Source organism: Chelonia mydas, chromosome 2, assembly GCF_015237465.2.
Source record: "Chelonia mydas isolate rCheMyd1 chromosome 2, rCheMyd1.pri.v2, whole genome shotgun sequence".
Lineage (NCBI taxonomy): Eukaryota > Metazoa > Chordata > Testudines > Cheloniidae > Chelonia > Chelonia mydas.
In genome coordinates, this window is record NC_057850.1 from 52,257,594 (window position 1) to 52,282,948 (window position 25,355).

At 43.0% G+C, this 25,355-nt stretch overlaps 1 protein-coding gene and 1 long non-coding RNA gene across 3 annotated transcripts in view; one reads left to right on the plus strand and one right to left on the minus strand.

Annotated features, from left to right (window-relative positions):
- ZC2HC1A (zinc finger C2HC-type containing 1A) overlaps positions 1-23,299 on the minus strand; it is a 60,148-nt gene extending 36,849 nt beyond the window's left edge. For both annotated transcript variants that reach the window (XM_037892399.2, XM_037892398.2), the window contains exon 1: positions 23,234-23,299. In XM_037892399.2, the coding sequence (XP_037748327.1) occupies positions 23,234-23,249 (16 nt within the window). In that variant the 5' untranslated portion in view covers positions 23,250-23,299. The remainder of the gene's footprint in view (positions 1-23,233) is intronic.
- Positions 4,772-19,983, plus strand: LOC122464446. Its single transcript, XR_006288476.1, has 3 exons — positions 4,772-4,782; positions 17,917-17,919; positions 19,818-19,983. It is a non-coding gene; the product is annotated as an uncharacterized LOC122464446 (long non-coding RNA).
- Positions 23,300-25,355: the final 2,056 nt, after the last annotated feature.

Here is a 25,355-nt window from a genome sequence, read left to right on the forward strand (position 1 = left end):
CTGTGCTCCATGATTGGTCAGAAGAACCAACAGATCACCATTTAAGCACTGTAACAACAGCAGCACAGTGGCTGCTCAATGCATTCCACAACTGCAGCTGTGCCAGGCCTGCTTCCTGTCTAGCCTGTTGATCTGAATTTTATGGGTTAGTTGTTATGGCTCACCACTTATGGCATCCGACCGGAAGATTTATAGGTTCTTGTCCAATTCAGACTACAGGGTCTGAGAACTCAGAGAGTTCTATATCGGGAGAGGACTCTCGGGGTGCTTGGCAAAAATACTTACACTGGGGACAATACCAAATTGATAAAACTTTATTGAGATTAACAAAACAATAATAAATGCTATGAAACTTATGACTGCAAAACAGTAAAAAGAATTCCAAAACTCCTGGTGGTAATATTCCTATTATACCTTAACCTAACATACTCACACCCTTCCTTGAGGACCCGGTAATAGGAGGTGAAGGACCAGCCTTACTCCTGGCATGCCTGATTACACAATAGTTCTGGCTTCCCCAATAGTTAGCAATGTTGAGTAGTTATACTATACTACACAAGCTGAGCTGATAGCGTGATAGAAGATAGAATGATAGGTAGATAAAAAAGATAGAAAAGAAAGAGCTTCCTAAGATATCCTTACATATTATAGGATCCTGATGCTATGTAATTCAGGCCCAACCTATCAAATCTTATTTCCGAAATGTATGGGTACCTTTATCCTATAGGTTAGTGGATTATGACACTTACTTTCTACATTTTAATAAGGATTGTTTTACTCCAAAAACTGCCAACCTAGGATTTCTTGGCAACTTCCAGGTTTGTGGTATACCCTACAGTTACCAACCGGTTGCAGACGCCGGATAAATCTGTTCAGTGTTGTGTGTAGTTCCTCCTTTTGGTTCCCCAAAGTTCAGGGATCATTTCTATCTGTGCCAAAGGTTGTCTGCTTTTATGCTGACTTATTCTTAACTGATTATACTTTTAGCTATTTAGCGGATCTTACTGGATACATGCCAGTAGGCTTCTTGCATTTCAGCAAAACTTATTCTCTGTTTAATTATTAAGAAACATATCATATGCCTCAACACATCCTAATTTCATAGGAATTAATACTGATAAAATATTAGAATCATATATGAAAGGGATTAATTCAGAAAGAGAAACATATTATTTGATACGGCTGCCTGGCTTAGTAGGATATAATAGCTAGTAAAGTGCCTCTATGGGCCACAAGCCCTTGCTCCACCGCTTGCCTCCTCCACTACAGCTCTAGTCCATGCCCACCTCTGAACTCCTAATTCTTAACACCTGCTTCCAACCACTGACTTGTCTCTTGACCACGCCTCCAGTTCTACCCTCTGATTCTACTCCAACCACTAGGACAGACTCTTGCTCTGACCACTAGATCTCACGACCTACACCTCAGTGTGTGACAGTGCGACTGGAATGGATGGAAGAGAAAAATTGTGACAGGGAGCCTGTTGGGGGGGGGAAAGGAAGGTGGGGCTGGGGGCTAAGTCAGAGGGAGTAAGTAAGATCAGACAAGGAGCCAAGGGGTGAGGAACTGGGACTCAGTGGGCAAGGAGACTGGGGACAAGCAGTCAAGGCGAGAGGGCACTGGAACTGGTTGGGCAAAGAGACTGGGAATGGAAGGGACCATACTCGGAAAGAAAGCCTGGAGCAGGAGGCTAGGACTGGCTGGACAAGGAGTCTGGCACTGAGATAGGAGGCCTGAGGAGTGGAGACTGGGATAGGGACCAGGAGCAAGACAGGGACAAGTTGGAAGAGACAGAGCAGAAGGTATCAACCTTGGCGAGGGAACAGGCAAAAGAATGTGCTCACTAGAATATACTACAGAGCCTGGAATGGAACCCAAGATCTCACCATTCCTCTGATGTCAGCAAATGTGTGTACTACTCTCTGACAAAAAGTCTCATTGTTCTCTGGTGTTAGTTCACAGAGGATGACCACCTACTATTTATTGTTATCTTTTATTCCATTAGCTCAAGTGGCAGAAATCTGTGCAATATATTTAAAGGCTCCACCCTACTGAGAAACCAAGTGAGTGTCAATACGAAGCCATCTGATGGGATTTGTTTTTTCAGTTTGCGTTTTTACAAACCTAAGAAATTATACAAAAAATAATTGTGTTAAAAGAACATAATTAAGAATTGCAAAGTCAAGCATTCAGAGGTTAGGAAATGCTAGAATTAAGGTTGCCTGGGCAGTCTTAATTCGCATCCCCTTGTTATGCATTATGATGCACACTTTAAATATACCTACTAGTTTTTCCATATGACCCCTGCCTTACTGGGTGCAAGGGATGGCCCTGCACTAGGGATGAGTCATGGTTCTGTCATAAAGGAGACTGTTGTGTGAAGGACCCCTGCTTCATCTCTTGGAGAAATCAAAAGGTGTATAATGAATGAGGCAGGGGATCTGTAATGAATGAGGCAGGGGATCCCTATTAGTAGCCAGGGACTGTCTACTAGTCTGGTTTGTACCATGCCTATTACTCTGGGGCCCCATCCTCAGTTGACCCTTAGACACTACTATACAAATCATTACTAATAAGAAGTTGTGTCAGAGTTATAGAACTAAGTCATAAAAATGGGCTTTCTGCCCACCTTCATAGACGAAAACCTCAATTAAACCCCTACAAAATTCTTATTGAAAATAATTTCTTCTAAAAGCACTCTAAGGCCTTCAAACTTTAAGAAAAACACTGATGGTTGAAAAATGTTTTACAGAAGATGTCATTTACTTCTGCTAACTCATTTTTTCTCAATGGTCCAAAACTTGTAACTCCTTAGATGCTTAAAGATAGCATAAATCTCTTTTGAGATATACATTTGCAAGCGTTTTATCATTTAAATGTAAGCAGCTAACCCAAGAACTTCCCAGTCTCACTGCTATGTAAATGGTAAGGTTTTTACTGTACCAATATGGAGCCCAATGATTTTGCTATAACTGGTAACTAATGCAAGAAGCCATTTGAGTACAGAATATTTATATTAATTGGGGAATCAACCAGTTACTTGACAATGCTTAAACTCTCACCGCTCCGGCTCCTACACCTACCATTAGGCCCCTCTGGGCTCCAATGGGAGTTCCAGGGGCAGTGCCTGCGGATAGGGCAGCGTTCAGAACCGCCTGGCCACACCTCTGCACTGGAACCGGAGAAGGGACATGCTACTGCTTCTGGGAGCCACTTGAGGTAAGTGCCGTTCGAAGCCTGCACCCCTGAGCCTCTCCCCACGCCCCAACCCTCTGCCCCAGCCCTGATCCCCCTCTTGCTCTCCAAACCTGTCAATCCCAGTTCGGAGCACCTTTCTGCACCCCAAATCTCTCATCCCCAGCCCCACCCCAGAGCTCACACCCCCAACCAGAGCCCTCACCCCCTCTTGCACCCCAACCCCAATCTTGTGAGCATTCATGGCCCACCATACAATTTCTAGTCCCTTATGTGGCCCTCAGGCCAAAAAGTTTGCCCACCCCTGTTCTAGGGGAAGCGAGTGCAGAAAACAGAGGACATGTGTGATGTGCTTGCTGGGGAGATGCACTACAGCATTATGTACTAATGGAATATTGAATGCTGCGGAGAGGTCCAGGAGGATATGAATGGATGTCTGCCCTCCATCCAATGACAGATCATCTGTCATTGCCACTAAAGCGATGCCATGCCCTGGCTGGATTCCAGAATGTGCCAGATCTATAGTATTAGCTTCAATAAAATGAACTTGTAATTGGCCTCTGGGTAGCTTTTCTCTATGTGCTTGTTCAGTGATAGGAAGTTTGACACTCGGAGAGAACCCTGATGCCTATAAGAAGCAGGGAGGTCCCCTGAGAGAAGCTGTCAGAGTCCCTGGGGAGGGGAGACAAGGCAGTGGAGAAATCTGCTAGGAAGAAGTCTCTAGGGAAAGTTCCTGGGAGACAGTGCACAGCTTAGTCTTAAGACGTATATAGAAAAACTCTGCAAGGAGACAGTCCCTGCTCCAAGGAGCTTACAAGCTAAATAAACAGACACCACAGCCATCTTTGCTCATAAAAGAACATTCTTACATTCTGTTAAAGTAAGGACTCTTTCTAAAACAAATATCTTAAGCTTTTTCTGTCTCTTCCAGTAGGCAAAAATCATCTTGATAACTGGTGTCTTATACAAAAGTTGTGTCTTGTTTTTGATAAGGCCCCTTTTTGCCTTTTGGCCAAAATGGACCTCAGATTTACAACCTGCTATTTACAATATATTTACAACTTGAAGCTAAAGAAATCTATTAAATGTTTTATACAAATCACAATAACCAATGCTTATAAACACTTTTCAAAATATAGCATAAAAGAAAATAGTACAGAAAGTTAAAGCATGATAGAAGTTATAAAAGCTGCATTGTAGAATCTGTGTAAATGCAACTGGGTGTAATAAACATGGTTTTATGGTCAAGGAAATTAAGAATTACGTTTGAAAATGTCCACTTTTTGGGTGCCCAATTTGAGATGCCTAGGATCTGATTTTTCAGAGTACTTAGCATTCTGTAGCACTTTTTATGTTCAAAGCATAGCTCCCATTGACCTCCGTTGCTGCTGTGAGTGTTAAGCACTTCTGCAGATAAGGCTTCAGGTCTCAAATCAGGCGCTCGAAAATGAGGAACACAGTTAGCGAACACCTGTGATAAGTTTGGTTTTAGGACTTGGCTAGCACCACACATGGTTTGAGAAACTTCCTTCCCACCCCCCCACCATCCAGCACATTTAAAGTAGTTTTATTTAACTGATTTAAAAGGTTATGTTTTTGTACATTTTTTAATTGAATTCCAAATTTCATCCAAATAGACGTTGACACAAATCACAAGTAAAAAATTAATCTAAGGAAGAAATGCATCATTCACCATTTTCTAACATAATACAAACATGTAAAAATTAAGAATCTGAATAAATGTATGTTAAGCGATGTAACTGCTTAAATAAACGTGTATTGATATAGTGTAACCTCCTGGATAGGAAGAAGTAGTACCAAGTTTAGTGTAAAGGCTGTATTTAGTTGCAAATCAACGTGTTTCAATGGTTACTCACCAATTAAACTCCACCTTTCTTTAAGAACATAACTACAAAGTGCAAATGCAAAACAAAATTTAAAATGATTATTTAAATAGTGATTAAAATTGATGATTTAAATCAATTCCCCTTACTTCAGATCCCTAGCACAGACTCCTACCACTTAATATAAAGGAGTGTCTCATCTACAGGTTTCAGAGATTAGTCTCTAAGGTGCCACAAGTACTCCTTGTCTCATCTACATGACCACTCGCTGGCAGCCTGCTTCTATTGAAGTCAAGGCAAATCTCCTACTGACTTCAATGATGCAGCACGAGGCACTATCAGGGCACTTGACATGCTTTACCAGTGGGTCTGTTTTCTAGACAGCATAGAGCACAACATACAAGTAAGGTCTGAAATCAGCCTTGGTGCTATATTACAGTCCACATTAATTGTTCTATCTTCCAAAAAAAATTACTATCCGGTTATGCTGTATCTTCTCTACTTCGGAGAGAATTCTGTGCCAAAAAATTTAAATTTTGCACACAATATTTTAAAATTCTGCAAATTTTTATTTGTCAGAATAACAATATAGTCACACCAGTTTCAATTATTTTGGTAATTTATTTCAAAATACCTGTCAACAAGTATGTCTGCAACCATACAGACAATGAAAAGATTCAGGAAATGTTTTTTATGACAAACAAATTCCTTAATGGGCATACTAATACAGAACTTTGAGCAATAATTCATTTAAACTACAATACAGAAACGAATTTCCCACACCTCTCAGAAGCACTGAAAAGGCTTGGGGGAGTCAGAGGTAATGGAGGAGCTGAGGGAGAGGGAAGTAATTGCTGAGAAGAAGCCCGGGAGTGAACCTGAAGGGTTGCTGGGTATGGGTGGGAGAAGCATGGAACAGGGGTTTTTGGAGGGGTGTGGGGCAGGGATTGTTAGGAAGCTACTAAACCCTAACCTCTCGCAGTTAGTCAGGCACATCTGTCCCTGTCCCCATGTGGCCCTGCACTCCCAACCCCGTCCCCATGTGGCTCTGTACCCCCACTCCAGTCTGTCCCCACCCCTCAGTAGCCCTGTGTGCCTTGCTCTGTCTGTCCACCCACATGTGCCTCTTCACCTGGTACTGTGGGCAGGGCGCAGTCTCTGATCTCTCCCTATTGGCTGTTATAGCTGGTCAGCAGCTACCCTCTGTGCTTGCACCACGGCAGCCCCTGGTGGGCAAGAGGCATAACTTCAATACTTCTCCAGCAGACTATTTTCTGCGGAGAAAAAAAATCTGCAGGGGACATGAATTCTGCATGTGCTCAGTGGCAAAGAATTCCCCCAGGAGTACTTTTCATAGGTGTGTTTGGAATTAAAAATGAGAAGAATCAATGAAACACTGACGATCACAAACTAAATTAAGTTGGAAGGTATTTTCTAGTGGAACTTCTAGTTCAATTCTCTGCATCTTAGCAGGACTGCTATATGCTGATATAGTTCACTGCTGATATGCTGCCATCTTTTCTAAGACTATTTTGATCCAATTTCAGAAATTCAAAATACCTTTGAGCTCTCCCTGTTCTTAGCCATGCTCTCTGCAAGTTTTCTGCGTTTCATTGTCTCAATTGTTACCCTTAAAATTATATATTTGTGTCTCAGATTTTTTTGAGGGTGACTTGTTAATGTCTATTTATATTTTTCTGCATAACTGTTAAAATATCTTGCAGTATATGTTTCTCTATCTACAAATGGATTTTAGTATATTATTCCATTAATATTGTACTTTTACTTGTGAAAATCTCCCCTCTGGATTGTCTCTATTCCCAGCACAGCCTGAGTCAAAATGGTTACGCAGAAATTCAGAGAGATATCAAGTTTCTACCTGGAAAGGACTACAGAACCGTTATCTGAGCTTTTGCCATAAGTTAAGATTTATAATTTATTTTCTGTCATGGGCCAGGATCCCGTTGTGCTAGGCACTATACCACCACAGAATAAAAAGATGGAAGACTCATGTTCTTCCTTACTGACAAAATCAAACAGGGAAACACTGTGTTCATTATTGCTGAATATTACCAATCCCTTGCATGAGGATGAGAGGGCAGCAGAATCTCTCAAATGAACGATCCTGCTGGAGAAACCAGCTCCTTATACAAACTGTCTCTCTCTTTTCTATTTTTTTAAAAGGATCAGTGAGGGTATAGCAAGGCAATTCTGGCAATACTAGAGTATTCAGATTTCCTTTCAGATTAGTTTGAGATCTGGGAATGGTATGGAGACTATAACAGTCTCCTTGGCTAATCTCCAGGGGTTGAATAAAGATCCAGCATCTTAGATCTTTTTTTAAAAAATCTGCAATCAGCTTCCTTTGATACCACGGACCACAAACTGTTAACACATCTGCAATGTGTGGCAGAAAATGGAGTCAGAGTTAAATGACTTGATATACTTGTCTGCAAGAGAACAGAGTAGAAATTATCTATCTGAAGTAATCTCATGTAGAGAATTACAGTGTTCCATCCTGACCCATCTTGTTCAAGATGTATGCAAGGACACTGGAGAGAAATAGCAAGATGATCTGGGTTGAAGTGGCACCACTATGCTTACGCCACACAGCTCTAAATCTCCATTTCACTGAACCCAGACTGTACAGTCACCTGGTTTTCCCAGTACCTGGCAGAGACTGAGTCCTGAAAAACAACAAGCTGGCTGAGCTCTATCTAGATAAGACGTTGGCTGTCTGGGTAAAAGAAATCAGAGATAGTTTTAGAGCAGCTATATCACCATTGGTTATAAAAGTTCATGCTCCAGGAGATCTTCTGTCAGTTGTGTTTGGAGAATGCTCCCCACATTTTCAGCTGCCTCCAGTTACTGCAGCAATAACCAGAAATGCTTGCTTCTCGAATGTGTTTCACCTCCGGTGGCTGGATCTGACATTTGTGGGGAGTGTCTCTGGTGTCACTAAATTTTTATTAGGGCTGTCGATTAATCGCAGTTAACTCATACGATTAACTAAAAAAAATTAATCGGAATTAATCACAGTTTTAATCGCACTGCTAAACAATAGAATACCAATTGAAATTGATTAAATATTTTGGATGTTTTTCTAAATTTTAATATATATTGTGTTCTGTGTTGTAATTGAAATCAAAGTGTATATTATTTTTATTACAATATTTGCACTGTAAAAATGATAAACAAAAAGTGTTTTTCAATTCACTTCATACAAGTATAGTAGTGCAATCTATTTGTTGTGTAAGTGCAACTTACAAATGTAGATTTTTTTTGTTACGTAACTGCACTCAAAAACAAAACAAAGTAAAACTTCAGAGCCTACAAGTCCACTCAGTCCTACTTCTTGTGCAGCCAATCGCTAAGACAAATAAGCTTGTTTACATTTACGGGGAATAATGCTGCCCTCTTCTTATTTACAAGGTCACCAGAAAGTAAAAACAGGGATTTGCATGGCACTTTTGCAGCGGGCATTGCAAAGTATTTACGAGCCAGATATGCTAAATATTCGTATGCCCCTTCATGCTTTGGCCACCATTCCAGAGGACATGCTTTCATGCTGATGACACGCTTTAAAAAAAATAATGTGGTAATTAAATTTCTGGCTGAACTCCTTGGGGGAGGATAATATGTCCCCTGCTCTGTTTTACCAGCATTCTGCCATATATTTCATGTTATAGCAGCCTCAGATGATGACCCAGTACATGTTGTTCATTTTAAGAACACTTTCACTGCAGATTTGACAAAAGGCAGAAAAGGTACCAAATGTGAGATTTCTAAAGCACTGGACGCAAAGTTTAAGAATCTGAAGTGCCTTCCAAAATCTGAGAGGGACGAGGTTGAGCATGTTTTCAGAAGTCTTAATAGAACAACACTCTGCTGCAGAAACTACAGAACCCAAACCAACAAAAAAGAAAATCAACTTTCTGCTGGTGCCATCTGATTCTGATGATAAAAATGAGACTCCATCAGTCCGCTCTGCTCTGGATAGTTATTGAGCAGAACCCGTCATCAGCATGGACCCATGTCCTCTGAACTGGTGGTTAAAGCATGAAGGAACGTATGAATCTTTAGCACTTCTGGCACAAATATCTTGTGACGTCAGCTACAACAGTGCCATGCAAACGCCTGTTCTTTTGGGTGCCATTGTAAACAAGAAGTGGGCAGTATTATCTCCTGCAAACTTGTTTTACTGAGCGATTGGCTGAAGTAGGACTGAGTGACTCGTAGGCTCTAAAGTTTTACATTGTTTTATTTTTGAATGCAGGGTTTGTTTGTTTTTTAAAACATAATTCTACATTTGTAAGTTCAACTTTCATGATAAAGAGATTGCACTACAGTACTTGTATTTGGTGAATTGAAAAATACTATTTCTTTTGGGTTTTGTGCAAATATTTGTAATAAAAATAAATGAGCATTTTACACTTTGTATTCTGTGTTGTAATTGAAATCAATATATTTGAAAATGTAGAAAACATCCAAAAATATTTAAATAAATGGTATTCTATTATTAATCACACGATTAATTTTTTAATCGCTTGACAGTCCTAATTTTTAATTGAAATTGTATTATAAGTTTTCTCTTTTTAAAATTGTGTCCGCAAACCTAGATAAAATTTGTTGTCTAAACTGAAAAAAATGTATGTGCTATATTTATTAGTAGCAGTTTGACATTCGTGTAAAATGCCATAAGTTGTCCTTCAAAATTCACCTGCTGTGCTGACATAAAATCTTGGTCACTTGTGGCAACCAAAACTCCATTCAAACCTGCAGAAACTCTCTAGTATAAACATTTCCTTTTATATGATGTAGATGTATCAGATTATCTCTAAAAATTCACAAACATTTATGCAAGGGCTGACAAGAGTGTTCCCACACAATTTCAAATTTCACTGCTTACTCACATAATTTTTCCAAAACATTTGCATTTTTCCCTGCTATTATTGGTATTCCATCCACTTGAGTTGTGTGTGTGTGTGTGTGGGGGGGGGGGGGGGGGGGGGGGGGGGGGGGGGAATCTCAGTGCTTATACACTTCAGATTGTTTTAACTTGAAAAGATATTGTGATCTTGTGATATTGATTCAGACAACAGTCCCTTGAGCGCCACAATTTCCATCATATTTCCATGGATCAGTGTTGTCTGGGATGCCATTTTTATTTATATTTTTACTATATTATGTAACAGAAGCAGAGACTGACTAATAGCACAAGCAATAGTCATACAAAAATGACAATGTGACCACATGTAAAATATGCCATCTGCAAAACACTTCTTGGGAAGGCATATTTAAACATGTTTAAAAGATTAAGACGACTAAAATGAGGGATGAATCAAGTGAGAGAATACAAGAGGAAAAACAGGAAAATGAGAAAAGGGAACTAAAGGTGGCTAAATAAATAGGGCCCTACCAAATTCACGGCCATGAAAAACACATCACGGACCAGGAAATCTGGTCTTCCCCTATAAAATCTGTTCTTTTGTGTGCTTTTACCCTATCCTACACAGATTGCACAGAGGAGACCAGCGTTCTCAAAGTGGGGTTCCTGACCCAAAAGGGAGATGTGGGGTGTGTGTGTCACAAGGTTATTTTAGGAGAGTCAAGGTATTGCTACTCTTACTTTTACGCTGCCTTCAGAGCTGGGTGGCCAGAGAGTGACGGCTGTTGGCTGGGTGCCCAGCTCTGAACGCAGTGCCACCCCAGCAGCAGCACAGAAGTGAGGGTGGCAATACCATACCAGGCCATCCTTACTTCTGTGCTGCTGCTGGCGGCGACTCTGCCTTCAGAGCTGGGCTCCCTGCTGGCAGCCACCACTCTCCAGCTGCACAGCTCTGAAGGCAGCACCGCTGCCAGCAGCCGTGCAGAAGTAAGGGTAGCAGTATGCAACCTCCCCTACAACTCCTTTTTGGGTCAGGATCCTAAAATTACGACACAATGAAATTTCAGATTTAAATAGCTGAAGTCATGAAATTTATGATTTTTAAAATCCTATGACCATGAAATTGACCAAAATGGACCGTGAATTTGATTGGGCCTAATAAACTGGGCTGCTGATTTTTCAAATTCTCCATTTGAATGTTGTATAGACATATGTTATCTATGCTCACATTTGTAGAATATGATCAAATGTGATTGCGGCTGTGATTGCGGATGCAATCTGCGGCTGTGATTGCAGAGCCCTTGGCCATTATCTTTGAAAACTCGTGGCGAACGGGGGAAGTCCCGGATGACTGGAAAAAGGCTAATGTAGTGCCCATCTTTAAAAAAGGGAAGAAGGAGGATCCTGGGAACTACAGGCCAGTCAGCCTCACCTCAGTCCCTGGAAAAATCATGGAGCAGGTCCTCAAAGAATCAATCCTGAAGCACTTAGAGGAGAGGAAAGTGATCAGGAACAGTCAGCATGGATTCACCAAGGGAAGGTCATGCCTGACTAATCTAATCGCCTTTTATGATGAGATTACTGGTTCTGTGGATGAAGGGAAAGCAGTGGATGTATTGTTTCTTGACTTTAGCAAAGCTTTTGACACGGTCTCCCACAGCATTCTTGTCAGCAAGTTAAGGAAGTATGGGCTGGATGAATGCACTATAAGGTGGGTAGAAAGCTGGCTAGATTGTCGGGCTCAACGGGTAGTGATCAATGGCTCCATGTCTAGTTGGCAGCCGGTGTCAAGTGGCGTGCCCCAAGGGTCGGTCCTGGGGCCCGTTTTGTTCAATATCTTCATAAATGATCTGGAGGATGGTGTGGATTGCACTCTCAGCAAATTTGCGGATGATACTAAACTGGGAGGAGTGGTAGATACGCTGGAGGGGAGGGATAGGATACAGAAGGACCTAGACAAATTGGAGGATTGGGCCAAAAGAAATCTGATGAGGTTCAATAAGGATAAGTGCAGGGTCCTGCACTTAGGATGGAAGAATCCAATGCACCGCTACAGACTAGGGACCGAATGGCTAGGCAGCAGTTCTGCGGAAAAGGACCTAGGGGTGACAGTAGACGAGAAGCTGGATATGAGTCAGCAGTGTGCCCTTGTTGCCAAGAAGGCCAATGGCATTTTGGGATGTATAAGTAGGGGCATAGCGAGCAGATCGAGGGACGTGATCGTTCCCCTCTATTCGACACTGGTGAGGCCTCATCTGGAGTACTGTGTCCAGTTTTTGGGCCCCACACTACAAGAAGGATGTGGATAAATTGGAAAGAGTCCAGCGAAGGGCAACAAAAATGATTAGGGGTCTAGAGCACATGACTTATGAGGAGAGGCTGAGGGAGCTGGGATTGTTTAGTCTGCAGAAGAGAAGAATGAGGGGGGATTTGATAGCTGCTTTCAACTACCTGAAAGGGGGTTCCAAAGAGGATGGCTCTAGACTGTTCTCAATGGTAGCAGATGACAGAACGAGGAGTAATGGTCTCAAGTTGCAATGGGGGAGGTTTAGATTGGATATTAGGAAAAACTTTTTCACTAAGAGGGTGGTGAAACACTGGAATGCGTTACCTAGGGAGGTGGTAGAATCTCCTTCCTTAGAGGTTTTTAAGGTCAGGCTTGACAAAGCCCTGGCTGGGATGATTTAACTGGGACTTGGTCCTGCTTTGAGCAGGGGGTTGGACTAGATGACCTTCTGGGGTCCCTTCCAACCCTGATATTCTATGATTCTATGATTCTATGATCAAGTCAGAGGGAGAAGGTGTGAATATAAAATCCTTTGTATGCAGTAACTAACAACAGTGGATACCTTGTTAAAGTGTTTGAGCATAAGCTTCCGTGAGCTACAGCTCACTTCATTGGATGCATGCTTCGAAAGCTTATGCTCAAATAAATTGGTTAGTCTCTAAGGTGCCACAAGTATTCCTTTTCTTTTTGCGGATAGAGACTAACACGGCTGCTACTTTGAAACTTGTTAAAGTGTGTTTGTTAGTTACAATTAAGCTGCTGCTGGAAATTTTAAGTGTATACTTCATTTAATTAAGGCCATCATTCCAGTTTAGATAAACTATTCACTAGATTGCCTCAGAAGTTAGATGCATAAATGCTCAAAGAGCCAGCATGCTTCAAACACAGTAATAAGTTCTCTCTTCTCAATACCCATCCTTTCACATACTTCTAGTTAGGGGCCAGTTTCTTGAACTTAGAATGCAGTTAGCAAACAAAATGTTAGTAGCAGGGTATACTTTATCCACCCAAAATTGAAAAGAATGGAATTCAAAAGAGGAAAGACTTACACATTCCTTTCCATCTTCATATTGCCAGTGCAGTTGATAATGCACTACAATACACCATAAGGCTTTCCTTTCCATCTCCAACAGATACCAAAAAGCAATATATACCTCAGTTTCTAGTGCAATTCTAGTGCAAAACCTTTACATTGACCCCATATGCTTTGAAATAATTATATCCACAAATCAGCACATCTGATTGTCAGATATTCCATGCACTGGGGAAGCAAGACAGGCTGATGCCCACGAGCACACTCCCTTGAGGCATAACGGGGCCTTGCAAGGCTGCTCCCCTCTTTTGGTCTGGCAATGATGTACTCAGAACTGGGAACTGAGAACAAGATGCCTCCTTCATGGGGTCTCATTTAGTGACTCCTTTTACAGAATACAACAAAACCCTTCCTTCATTAGTCCCTCAAGTCCAACCCTTCTTCTGGCTCTGGTGCTCATGCCAACAAGCATCCTCTCCCAAATTCAGGAGTCCTCAACCCTCCTCCCGAAGCTAGGTTATGCTTCAGACCAGCTGTAGTCCTCAATCAGCTTCTCCTCTTTACTCACTCATTTCACCTATCAGCTTGGAGGGGTTAACAGGCCTCTTTCATCCTTCCCTTGCTAGAGTCTCAAGCTGCTCCCCTCAAGGTTGCTAAGAGCAACCCTTCTAAACTGAGCTCTCATGGCATTCTATCTGGCCCAGGTGCTCATTAGTTAATTAACTGCTAGATGGAGTTGTTTGCTATAAAAAGGCCAATAATGGGTAGACTGGGTCCTGACTCCCCTTAAAGAGGCCAACTACCCTGTGACAGGAATTATGCCACCTTAACACTGCTGAGGTCACTTAATGTTTTGTTTCAGATCATAAACAGTTTGTTTGATTTGTAAAGTTTGATTAAATTGGGATATTTATTGCTTTTCTGGTAACAAGTACAAACTCTTCATGTTTAAAAGTTACAATATAACCTGTCAGTGGGAGGGAACCTTTGCAAAGGAGTCCGTGTCATCACTCAGTTCCCAAAACATTCTGTAGCTTCTCATGACCCTCTGGAAATTGAATATGGACAAGTGGCTGCAGCAACAGCATGCATGTGCCTGCATGACACCAGCAGGTCTGCCTATTGTGCTCTACTTTTCTCTAAGCCCCGCCTGACAGTATGAAGCGTACAAACATACCAATGTTGGACATCTGTGCAACAGCCACCATAAGGGACTGAATCAATGACTGCCAGAGTTAGAAGAATGTGTCTAAAAAGGTTGTACTGATGAGCCAGGCCCTCAAAACAAGAATTGTCACAGACTCACATCTTCTGTGCACTGGGCACAGAGGAGGATGCCTAATATACAAACTGACCATGGTGTCATACAAGCAAAATACATGACAGATTTCTGATATGTGTATTTGTATAATTTCTGAGGTGTAACAAAAATGTGTATTTTGTTGATTCACACACAATTTACAAATCATAGCTTTTCAGTACAGAATCTGTTTTAACTGTATCAATCCCCTACAAAGATCAGCAGCAGGGTTTGAGAAGCCCTTACCACTTCAGCTTCAGGAGTAACTGCTAATCCTTTTCTACACCATCCACTGGAAAACTTGACATACTTTGCCAGTGTGTTACACAAAGTATTTACTACACAAAGTGTTTACTACAGTAGAATAATATCAGTGATAAGTGTTTTATATTTCTTTGTTATCCTTTCGCAAGAAAAGTGAGACATGTGAAAAATTGCAAAAACTGGTGATTTTAAAACTCTTTTTTTATCAATTCCATTTGATCAGTCCATGAAAAATGCATATAGTGCTCTTTTTGCTAATTCAATGCGATTTTTACAAAATAACCGTTTAAAACTCCTGTTGAAACTGAACTCCATAGCTGTCTACCGCTGCACCATAAAAGTGCAGAGACTTCTCTCTCTCTCACTTAAGGTACAAAATCAGCTTTAAAAAACAAACAAAACACACACTTCTATCTAAAAATATTTTACCTACTATTGCTGCAAACAATTATTATGAACCAGAGACTAAATAAAAATTGTCTATGTTTTAAAAACTTTGTGCATTTGACAACATTTTGTCAGTTTAGCTATTTCTCTTGTACATACAGCCTCTCATGTTTGTGTAGGTCTTTCATGCAGCAACAGAAAGAGGGAAAGATTTAGAAAGGAAAACGTGATTGTAAACCCACAAAAATTGGAAGAGGATTCAGGGGCCAGTGTCTTATATGAAAATACTTTAAACTCATGTTTTAAACCTCATTAGATTTCAAGTTGATAGTGCCCTTTCAAGATGGCACAAGAATTCTTGAAATGCAAGCATGTCAGCGTTCATAAAACATTTTATGAAGTCCATGATAAAAATCTTTCTGCTCCCTAGCTGATAGAGGGTTCTGCCAAACACTACTTCCATCTATGACTCTGAAGAAGTCTGGACCTACTTTTAAGAAGTGCTGAACATAAACAACTCCAATTGAAGGTCCTTAGTCACTACCTCTAAAAGTCAGGCCTTATACTGTCTTCAAAAAGTAACTTTAAAAAAAATTAACAATACCAAACAGATTCCACAATAACTGATAAAAGCTAGGAAGTTTTAGATTAGCTTTTAAAAACTTATGTCAGCTTTTGTCACTTTTAATTAATGTACTTGAGCCCTGATCCTCCTACAGCCAGTCTAAGTTCCAAGACTGCTCTTTAGAACCAACTCAGGAAGTAGTAAAGCAAAAATGGAACTAAGCGTCATTTCAAAAGAAAGCCAGAAGAGAGTTCCAAGGAAATCAGAAGTCACATAGAGAAGATCTATTTTGCAATTTCACTAGATTCGTGGTTCCCAAACTTGTTCCGCCGCTTGTGCAGGGAAAGCCCCTGGCGGGCCGGTCCAGTCTGTTTACCTGCCGAGTCTGCGGGTTCGGCCGATCGCGGCTCCCAGTGGCAGGTAAACAAACTGGTCCGGCCCGCCAGGGGCTTTCCCTGCACAAGCGGCGGAACAAGTTTGGGAACCACTGCACTAGATAATCACAATGTAATCACAATACAAGAAATATTATAAGCCCTTTGAATGTTACAAACCGTACTCCAAGATCCCATCAATATAGTCACATATTCTAAAATACTCTCCAACTTACCCAATCAGTCCCCTGCTATCTTTATCAGAAAATTCCCTGCTTGTTGACTGATTAAAAGCTAGTTTATACAGGTGTATCTTACAGGTTACGATATTAAGCTTTAGAGGACTGTTAGAAGCAGGAAGTTACAAAGATGGGAGAACCTATGCCAAATTTTTTACCACAATTTTACATTGAATCCAAAATGGCACCTCCAACACTAGTATATTGTGTCACTGTTTTAGTAATGCCTTAAAAGGAAAAATGCTACCTAATGAAATAAGAGTACTTGCTGTCCCACTCTTTTCTTTGGAGACTACCCTCCCATACAAATGTTCACTAGACCCGATCCTTAACTCATGAGATCCAATGTCATCACGCTCCAAAGAGGTACAGCTTAAGCTGGCACTGTCCTTTCAAGTAAATAAAAGCTTTGTTTACCTATGTTTAACCTGCAACTGTTGGAACACAAATGCAAGGCATTTTAGTACATGTTTTGAAACAGAAAAAACAAAGAAAGTATTTGCTTCCTACTGGACTGATTCACTTAAGAGAAATGCACTATAATGACCAGTCAAGAAATCACTGAATTTATTCTTAACAGTTCTGGGAAAATTATCTGTAAGTAAAATTATTTGGGATAAGAAAGTTTACAACTCAATTTTTTAAAAATTTCTCAGATACCTTTTGCTGTGCTCACATCAATCTGGAGTGTTCATAAGATAAGCTACTACCAGCAGGAGAGTGAGGTTGGGGGATAGAAAACCTTTTGAAGTGATAAACACCCATTTTTTCATGGTCTGTGCGTATAAAACATCCTCACTGCATTTTCCACTTTATGCATCCAATGAAGTGAGCTGTAGCTCACGAAAGCTTATGCTCAAATAAATTGGTTAGTCTCTAAGGTGCCACAAGTACTCCTTTTCTTTTTGCGAATACAGACTAACATGGCTGCTACTCTGAAACCTGTCATAAAGAAAATAAGTTTCATGTCACAAGAGCAATATTTTATTTTTCAGCAAACAAGGTATCAGGGTTGAGAAAAAGCCCTGCTTTGTAAATATGGGATATATTACACCTTTCAACTCCCCCTGGTTTCCCATACATGGAATGTGGATTGCCTCAGTAGACTCGCAAATCAACTAGTCAGGATAGAACTGGTGAAATTTTTCAGCCAACACTTTTTTCAACTGAAAAATGCAGATCTGAGTCAACTGAAACATTTCCCAAATTTGCCAAATTGTTTTTTTTTTTTTTTTTTTGGGGGGGGGGATGGACAAAAAATTCTGAAAAAAAATAAAATAAAAAATTTAAAAAATCAGAACTCTTGTTTTGACATTTTCTAAATAAAATGTTTTGTCTTTTAATTTTAATTGTTGTTATTATTAAACAACAACGTTTTTATTAAAACTTTTCATTTTGGAATTTGGTTCAATTGCATTTAAAACACAAATTAAAAAAATCTAAAATGAAATATTTTGTTCAGACCGAATGATTTTTTTTCCAAGTTGCTGAAAAATTTGAAACATTTTTGTTTCAACCCCAAACTAGTTTGGATGGAGAGACAGTAGGCAATGTTCTACACCATGATTAACACTGCATGAAACTCCCAACTGGCTCACAAATTAGGAAGGTACAAATTTGCCATAGGTGTAAGTGAAGACAGAATCTGGCCATAGAAGTCTCTGCGAGAACAGTTTAAAGAGTAAGGCTAAGATTTTGTCACGGAGGTCACAGAAGTCATGGAATCATGACCTACAAAAACCTCCATGACGTCAGCTGGCAGGCGGCTGGGAGCTACAGGGTACTCCCACCACCTGAGGAGGCGGAGGCCCCCCTCAAGCTCCTGGCCACCACCTGCAGCAGGGGTACCTCGCAGCTCCCCACTGTGGACAGCAGGGGGACTCCCTCTAGCCCCGGCTGCCGTGGGCGGCGGGGGCCTCCCGCAGCTACCCATTGCTGCACATGGCATGGGGTATTCCAAAGCTCCCCACCACCATGAGCAGCAGGGGTGACCCTGGAGCTCCTGACTGCTGCAAATGGCAGGGGTTCCCTGCAGCTCCCAGGAACTCCTGGCCGCCGTAAGCAGCGTGGGGAAACCCCCTGAGCTCCCGGCCGCCACAGAGGGAAGCAGGGGCCGCCCACTGCTCCCACGAACTCCCAGCCGCCGTGGGTGGCGAGGGGGACCCCCGCAGTTCTTGGCCGCCATGGGTGGAGAGGGGGGACTCCCGTAGTTCTTGGCTGCTGCAGGCACTGGGGGGCTCTGAGCCATGCGGTGGGGGGACCCCGCAGCTCCTGGCCAGCCCTCGTAGCTCCCACCACTGCGGGGGGAGACGAACCCTGGAGCTCCAAGACCCCCACATGTGGTGGGGACCTCTGGAGCTCCCAGCCAGGCGCCCCGCATTGGCTCCCCATTTTGTCATGGATATTTTTAGTAAAAGTCAGGGACAGGTCACGGGCTTCTGTGAATTTTAATTTGTTGCCCATGACTTGTCTGTGACTTTTACTAAAAATATCCAAGACAAAATCTTAGGTTTATTAATTAGTTTGTTAGTGCCCAGAAGGGCATCATTTGATAAAGCATGAGACACCATGTTTTAGCTGTACTCATTTTTCAAATACCAGGATCATATTTAAGAATAATAGCAGGAGTGTCATAAACAAGACACAGGAAGTAATTCTTCCACTCTACACTGTGCTAATTCGGCCTCAGCTGGTGTATTGCGTCCATTTCTGGGTGCCACATTTCAGGAAAGATGTGGACAAATTGGAGAGAGTCCAGAGAAGAGCAAAATGATTAAAGATCTAGAAAACATGACCTTACAAGGGAAGACTGAAAAACTGGGATTGTTTCGTCTGGAGAAGACAAGTTGAGGGGAGGTCATAACAGTTTTCAAGTACATAAAAGGTTGTTACAAGGAAAAGGGAGAAAAAATGTTCTCCTTAATCTCTGAGGATAGGAAAAGAAGCAATGGGCTTAAACTGCAGCAAGAGTGGTTTAGGTTGGACTTCAGGAAAAACTTCCTGTCAGAATGGTTAAGCACCGGAATAAATTGCCTAGGGAGGTTGTGGAATCTCCATCATTGGAGATTTTTAAGAGCAGATTACACAAACACCTGTGAAGGCTCGTCTAGATAATATTTAGTCCTGCCTTGAGTCCAAAGGTCTAGACTAGAAGACCTCTCCAGGTTCCTTCCAGTCCTACAACTCTATGACAAATCCTGCTCTCTGTATTTATGCATGTAATCCCAATGAAGTCAGTAGGGCTGCTCGTATAAGGAGAGCAGGATCTCGCTCATGTTTTTAATGTTATACCGGTAGCGTTGGAAGGATTTGATTTTTATCGGTAAATGTCAGTAAATGTCAATTTCTCTGTACACACACAAACTGACGAAAAATATTTTCCTCAGTAATAATAGTAATTTCAGATAGGCAATGAAAGAAAAATGCTGTTTGATAACAGAGTTTACACTGTATATTTTGACATCTGATGTTGACAATTTGTGTTTTAACAATTATAAAACTAACTTTTTGAATCTCAACATCTACTCTCATTAAACAATTATTTTCACTCCCCCCACCCATAATTTCTTGCACATGTGAAAATTTAAATTGATAAAAATAGGAAAAAATGCTTTAAAACAAAGAGATATCTATCAACATTTTTTAAAAAAATTCAAATTCTGCCAAGCCTATATATAGGGTGGGGCATTTTGTCCAAAAATAATCAAGTTAATTGACTGGTCAAATAATGTTACAAATAGTTAAATATTTTAAAGCACTAATTTATTAGAAGAGTAACAACAAGAGTAAGACTATATGGTCTTTAGATATATATTTCTGCCTACTTACAAAAACTAAGTTACTTAACTGAGGATGTGTCTACACTACAAACACTACAGTAGCACAACTACTGTGCTGCAGCTATGCCGCTGTAGTGTAGAGACTAGCTACAACAATAGAAGGGTTTTTTCCATCACTGAAGTAAATTCACCCTGAGAAGCAAGGTCAACAGAACAATTATTCCTTCGACACACCAGTGTCTTCATCCGGGCTTAAGTTGGATTTTTTACACCCCTGAGTGACAAAACTAGGTAAACCTAAGTTTTAGGTGTAGATCAGGCCTGAGTTATTTTAACTCAGAAAAAATTTGAAGCACAATGAAATGAAGTTCTAAAAATGAAAGAATGGCATCATTATGGAAACAAAAAGGTAGGCCACTGCCTATGTCTTGTTGGAATATTTCACAATATTTGACCATGGTCAAGTAATAGGCAGTCAATTAACTGACTTGCCAAGCCTAGCTATAAAGATAAAAATTGCTATATAATAAGAATTATTTTAATTGCTTTAGTTCTTTGAAGTAGCAGTGAAAAGAAGAGGAGGCTAGGTTGCCCATATCATTCTTATCTTTAATACGCAATTAGTTATGACAAAGCAGAGTACGAATGCTTTTTTAAATGATCATTTACAGATATTTACACAAATCAGTTCTGTTCATCTTAATTTTTAGCAACATTAATAATTATAAACTTTTACAGATGTTAGATACTCTTGCATTAGTGAAGTTATTTGCTTACCTCTGTTATCCGTGAAAAGTTACAACCCCACAAAAATATTATTTGCATTAATCTAACCGTAGGAGATAAAAAGGTGCAAATATTCCACAAGCTGGGCTCGTCTACACTTACGATGCTGCTACAGCACTGTAATACTTACTGGAAATGCTGTGTACGAATTTCTCCTATTGAATCAGAGAATATCAGGGTTGGAAGGGACCTCAGGAGGTCATCTAGTCCAACCCCCTGCTCAAAGCAGGACCAATCCCCATCTAAATCATCCCAGCCAGGGCTTTGTCAAGCCTGACCTTAAAAACCTCTAAGGAAGGAGATTCCACCACCTCCCTAGGTAACCCATTCCAGTGCTTCACCACCCTCCTAGTGAAAAAGTTTTTCACTAGGCCAATGGGAGCTGCGGGAAGCGGCGGGGGCCAAGGGACGTGCTGGCCACCCTGCCTGCAGCCCCCATTGGCCTGGAGCAGCGAACCGCGGCCAGTGGGAGCCGCGATCGGTCGAACCTGCGGACGCAGCAGGTAAACAAACCGGTCCGGCCCGCCAGGGACTTTCCCTGAACAAGCGGCGGACCGGCTTTGAGAACCACTGGTCTAGATCCATCCTCTTTGGAACCCCCTTTCAGGTAGTTGAAAGCAGCGATCAAATCCCCCCTCATTCTTCTCTTCTGCAGACTAAATAATCCCAGTTCCCTCAGCCTCTCCTCATAAATCATGTGCTCCAGCCCCCTAATCATTTTTGTTGCCCTCCGCTGGACTCTTTCCAATTTTTCCACATCCTTCTTGTAGTGTGGAGCCCAAAACTGGACACAGTACTTCAGATGAGGACTCACCAATGTCGAACAGAGGGGAATGATCACGTCCCTCGATCTGCTGGCAATGCTCCTACATATACAGCCCAAAATGCCGTTAGCCTTCTTGGCAACAAGGGCACACTGTTGACTCATATCCAGCTTCTCGTCCACTGTAACCCCTAGGTCCTTTTCTGCAGAACTGCTGCCGAGCCATTCGGTCCCTAGTCTGTAGCCGTGCATGGGATTCTTCCGTCCTAAGTGGAGGACTCTGCACTTGTCCTTGTTGAACCTCATCAGATTTCTTTTGGCCCAATCCTCTAATTTGTCTAGGTCCCTCTGTATCCTATCCCTACCCTCCTGCATATCTCCTCCCAGGTTAGTGTCATCTGGAAACTTGCCAAGGGTGCAGTCCACGCCATCCTGCAGATCATTAATGAAGATATTGAACAAAACGGCCCCCAGGACACTCCGCTTGATACCAGCTGCCAACTAGACATGGAGCCATTGATCACTACCTATTTGGCGTAGATACTTCACTTTCCCAAGACGCAGTAACTATAGCGCTAGCGCCGTCTACACTGGGGGTTAGTTCAGTATAACTATGTTGCTCAGGAGTATGGACATAGTTATATCAACATAAGTTTGTACCATAGACCAGTGCATAATCAACCATTTACCATATCTGAGAAATACTTAGTCACTGTGGCAATCCCGAAGCGAGTGTTTAAAACTTGTCATACAATCCAGCACAATCCTCTTGTTAAAAAAGGCAGACAGACAAGGATGCTTGCACCACCCAAAACAATGCTGTAGTCATCCCCAACAGCCCGCTGCAGCACATCAGCAAGGTGGAGCCTTATGCTGGGAACTTGAAAGGCTGCAGAGATAATCAGGGACTTGCTCCGCTTTTGTACGTTTAAACACAAGAGACGAACACTGGGCGCTCAGTTGTGAAGCCAGCACTGGCCCGACAAGGTCACTGGGGGGGCGGGGGGGGGAGCCACAGGAGGGGTGACCTGGCTACTAACAGCACTGGCAGCCTGGCTGCCAAACCCCACTCACGGGGGAAAGGTGCCGCCCTGGCGGATGCTAAGTCTCTCTCGGGGGTAGGAAATAACGGGGGGGGGGGGGCTCAGGAAACAAGGCTGTTCCGCTGTTTACGTCCCTGGGCGCGGACAATCCCAGCTACGGGCACAGAGCGCCCCTCGTTGCCCGGCACCGCCCAGGCGCAGGCAGCAGCTCCGGCCCGCGGGCTCTGCTGCCCCGGAGCGAGGAGGGGGCTGACAGGAGCCCCGCCAGCCAGCCCGGGGTGCCAGGCCCCTCATCCCGACGCCGCGGCTCCCTGCAGGGGGCGGGGGATGCGCTGCCCAAGGCGGAACTGAGGTCTCATATTCCCCACTCCCGCCCCCCCTTCCGATCCCAGCCCCGCGCCCCGCCCAGACCCCCGGACACACACAGAGGCCCGGCCCGGGGTGGGGGCCCGCTGCGGTCTCTGATCCCCGCGCCCCACCCTTCACCTTCCAGCTCCTCCATGGCGCGCTCCAGCTCCGGCTGCCGCTGCTGTAGCAACACGGCCCCACCCCCGACCGCTAACGTCCCCCGCTCCCATTGGCTTCCCCGGGCGGGCGGGACGGGGAGACAGGGCCCCCTGGCCGTCGGGCCTGGCCGGGCTGGGGCGCTCCCTGCTGCCCCGGGATTGCCGCCCCTAGCCCTCGCCACAGACCCCTGCTCCTCCGAGCTCTCCCCAAATACCCCCGCAGCCTCGCCGCCACCCGACCCCGCAAACCTCAATCTGCTGCTTCTCTAATCGCTCCCCAAATGCCCCTGACCCCTCGTCCCCCTCCATCTCCAAGTCCTTCCCAAATCCCCATGTCCCCCAATTTCTCTAAATCCCCCTGGTGGCCCCCAGTTCCCCCGGATCTCTAATTTCCCCCGCTATCTCCTCGATCTCCCAAAATACCCCTGCCCCCTCCCCCCCAATTTTCTTGCAGTCACTCTGTCCCCAAATCCAATTTTACCTTCCATCCTCCTGAATTCTCCCACAGATCCCTGTACATCTTTTACTGACCCCCCATACAAACCCGCACCCCAATCTCAGTACATTGCTACTTTTTTCCATACCTCCCAAGTTTCCTCTGACTGCCAGATGCTGAGACTGGATGACGAGGTGGATCATTTAATAATTGCCCTGTTCTGTTCACTCCCTTTGAAGCATTGGCCACTGTCCGAAGACAGGCTATTGTGCTAGCTAGAGGGACCATTGATCTGACCCAGTATGGCCATCCTTATTGTCTTCTGTCCCCTTGTGTCAGGGATGAAAGTTCGGAGGTACGGGCCAGTACGGAGTACCGGTAAAAAGTGGCTGCCGGTACCGGCCCGTACGGCTGAGTTTAAAGCGCTGCCGGGGCAGCACTTTTAACGTCACTGCCCCTTTTGCGCCCCCCATTGGCGGCCCTGCTGCAAAGGACCCTTTAATGTCGTTGTCCTTTTTTCCTTCCCCGCGGCCGCCGAAAAGAAGTAGCTACCCCAGGGCCACGATTTAAAAGAGCCCAGGGCAGCAGCAGCGGCTGGATCCCCAGGCCCTTTTAATTACTGCAGGAGCCCCGGGCAGCACAGGCCAGGCCCCTTCCACCAGAAGCCCTGCCCCTTCTGGGGGAGTGGGGTGGGGGAGGCAGAGCAGGCCCCGTACTGGTAAGAGCTCGTACCCCTGCCTTGTGTCAACTCTCCCTCTACCCTCAAATCCCCCTGTATGTCTTATACACTCCATCCCAAATCCCCTTACATCATTTTCCTCCCTCCTGCTTCACACAACAGATCCCTATGCAGCAGCATGTTATCCATTAATTATGATTAATGCTCTTGGAGCTGCTAAAAATCTAGAGAGAATGTGGGAAGTGCTAACAGCCCATCTGAAGCTGCTGGAAAATCACGGTACCACAGAATCCCCTTTTTTCAGAGATATTTTTCAGTCCTCTCCCTCCTTTATTCATTTTAGCAATGTTTCTGTTACATTTACAGACATCAGAAAGGTTTCAGAGTAACAGCCGTGTTAGTCTGTATTCGCAAAAAGAAAAGGAGTACTTGTGGCACCTTAGAGACTAACCAATTTATTTGAGCATAAGCTGTCATGAGCTCACTTCATCGGATGCATACTGTGGAAAGTGTAGAAGATCTTATTATATACACACAAAGCATGAAAAAATACCTCCTCCCACCCCACTCTCCTGCTGGTAATAGCTTATCTAAAGTGATCACTCTCCTTACAATGTGTATGATAATCAAGGTGGGCCATTTCCAGCACAAATCTAGGGTTTAACAAGAACGTCTGAGGGGTGGGGGGTAGGAAAAAACAAGGGGAAATAGGCTACCTTGCATAATGACTAAGCCACTCCCAGTCTCTATTCAAGCCTAATTTAATTGTATCCAATTTGCAAATGAATTCCAATTAAATTAAGAAAAGTACCTAAAGACTGATAATGAATTTCAGTGCACCTGTAGAAGAAGATATAAGTACTGCTAACATAAGAATGGCCATACTGGGTCAGACCAGTAATGCATCTAGACTAGTATCCTGTCTTCTGACAATGCCCAGAGTCAGATGCTTCAGACAGAATGAACAGAACAGAGAGGGTGTACTGA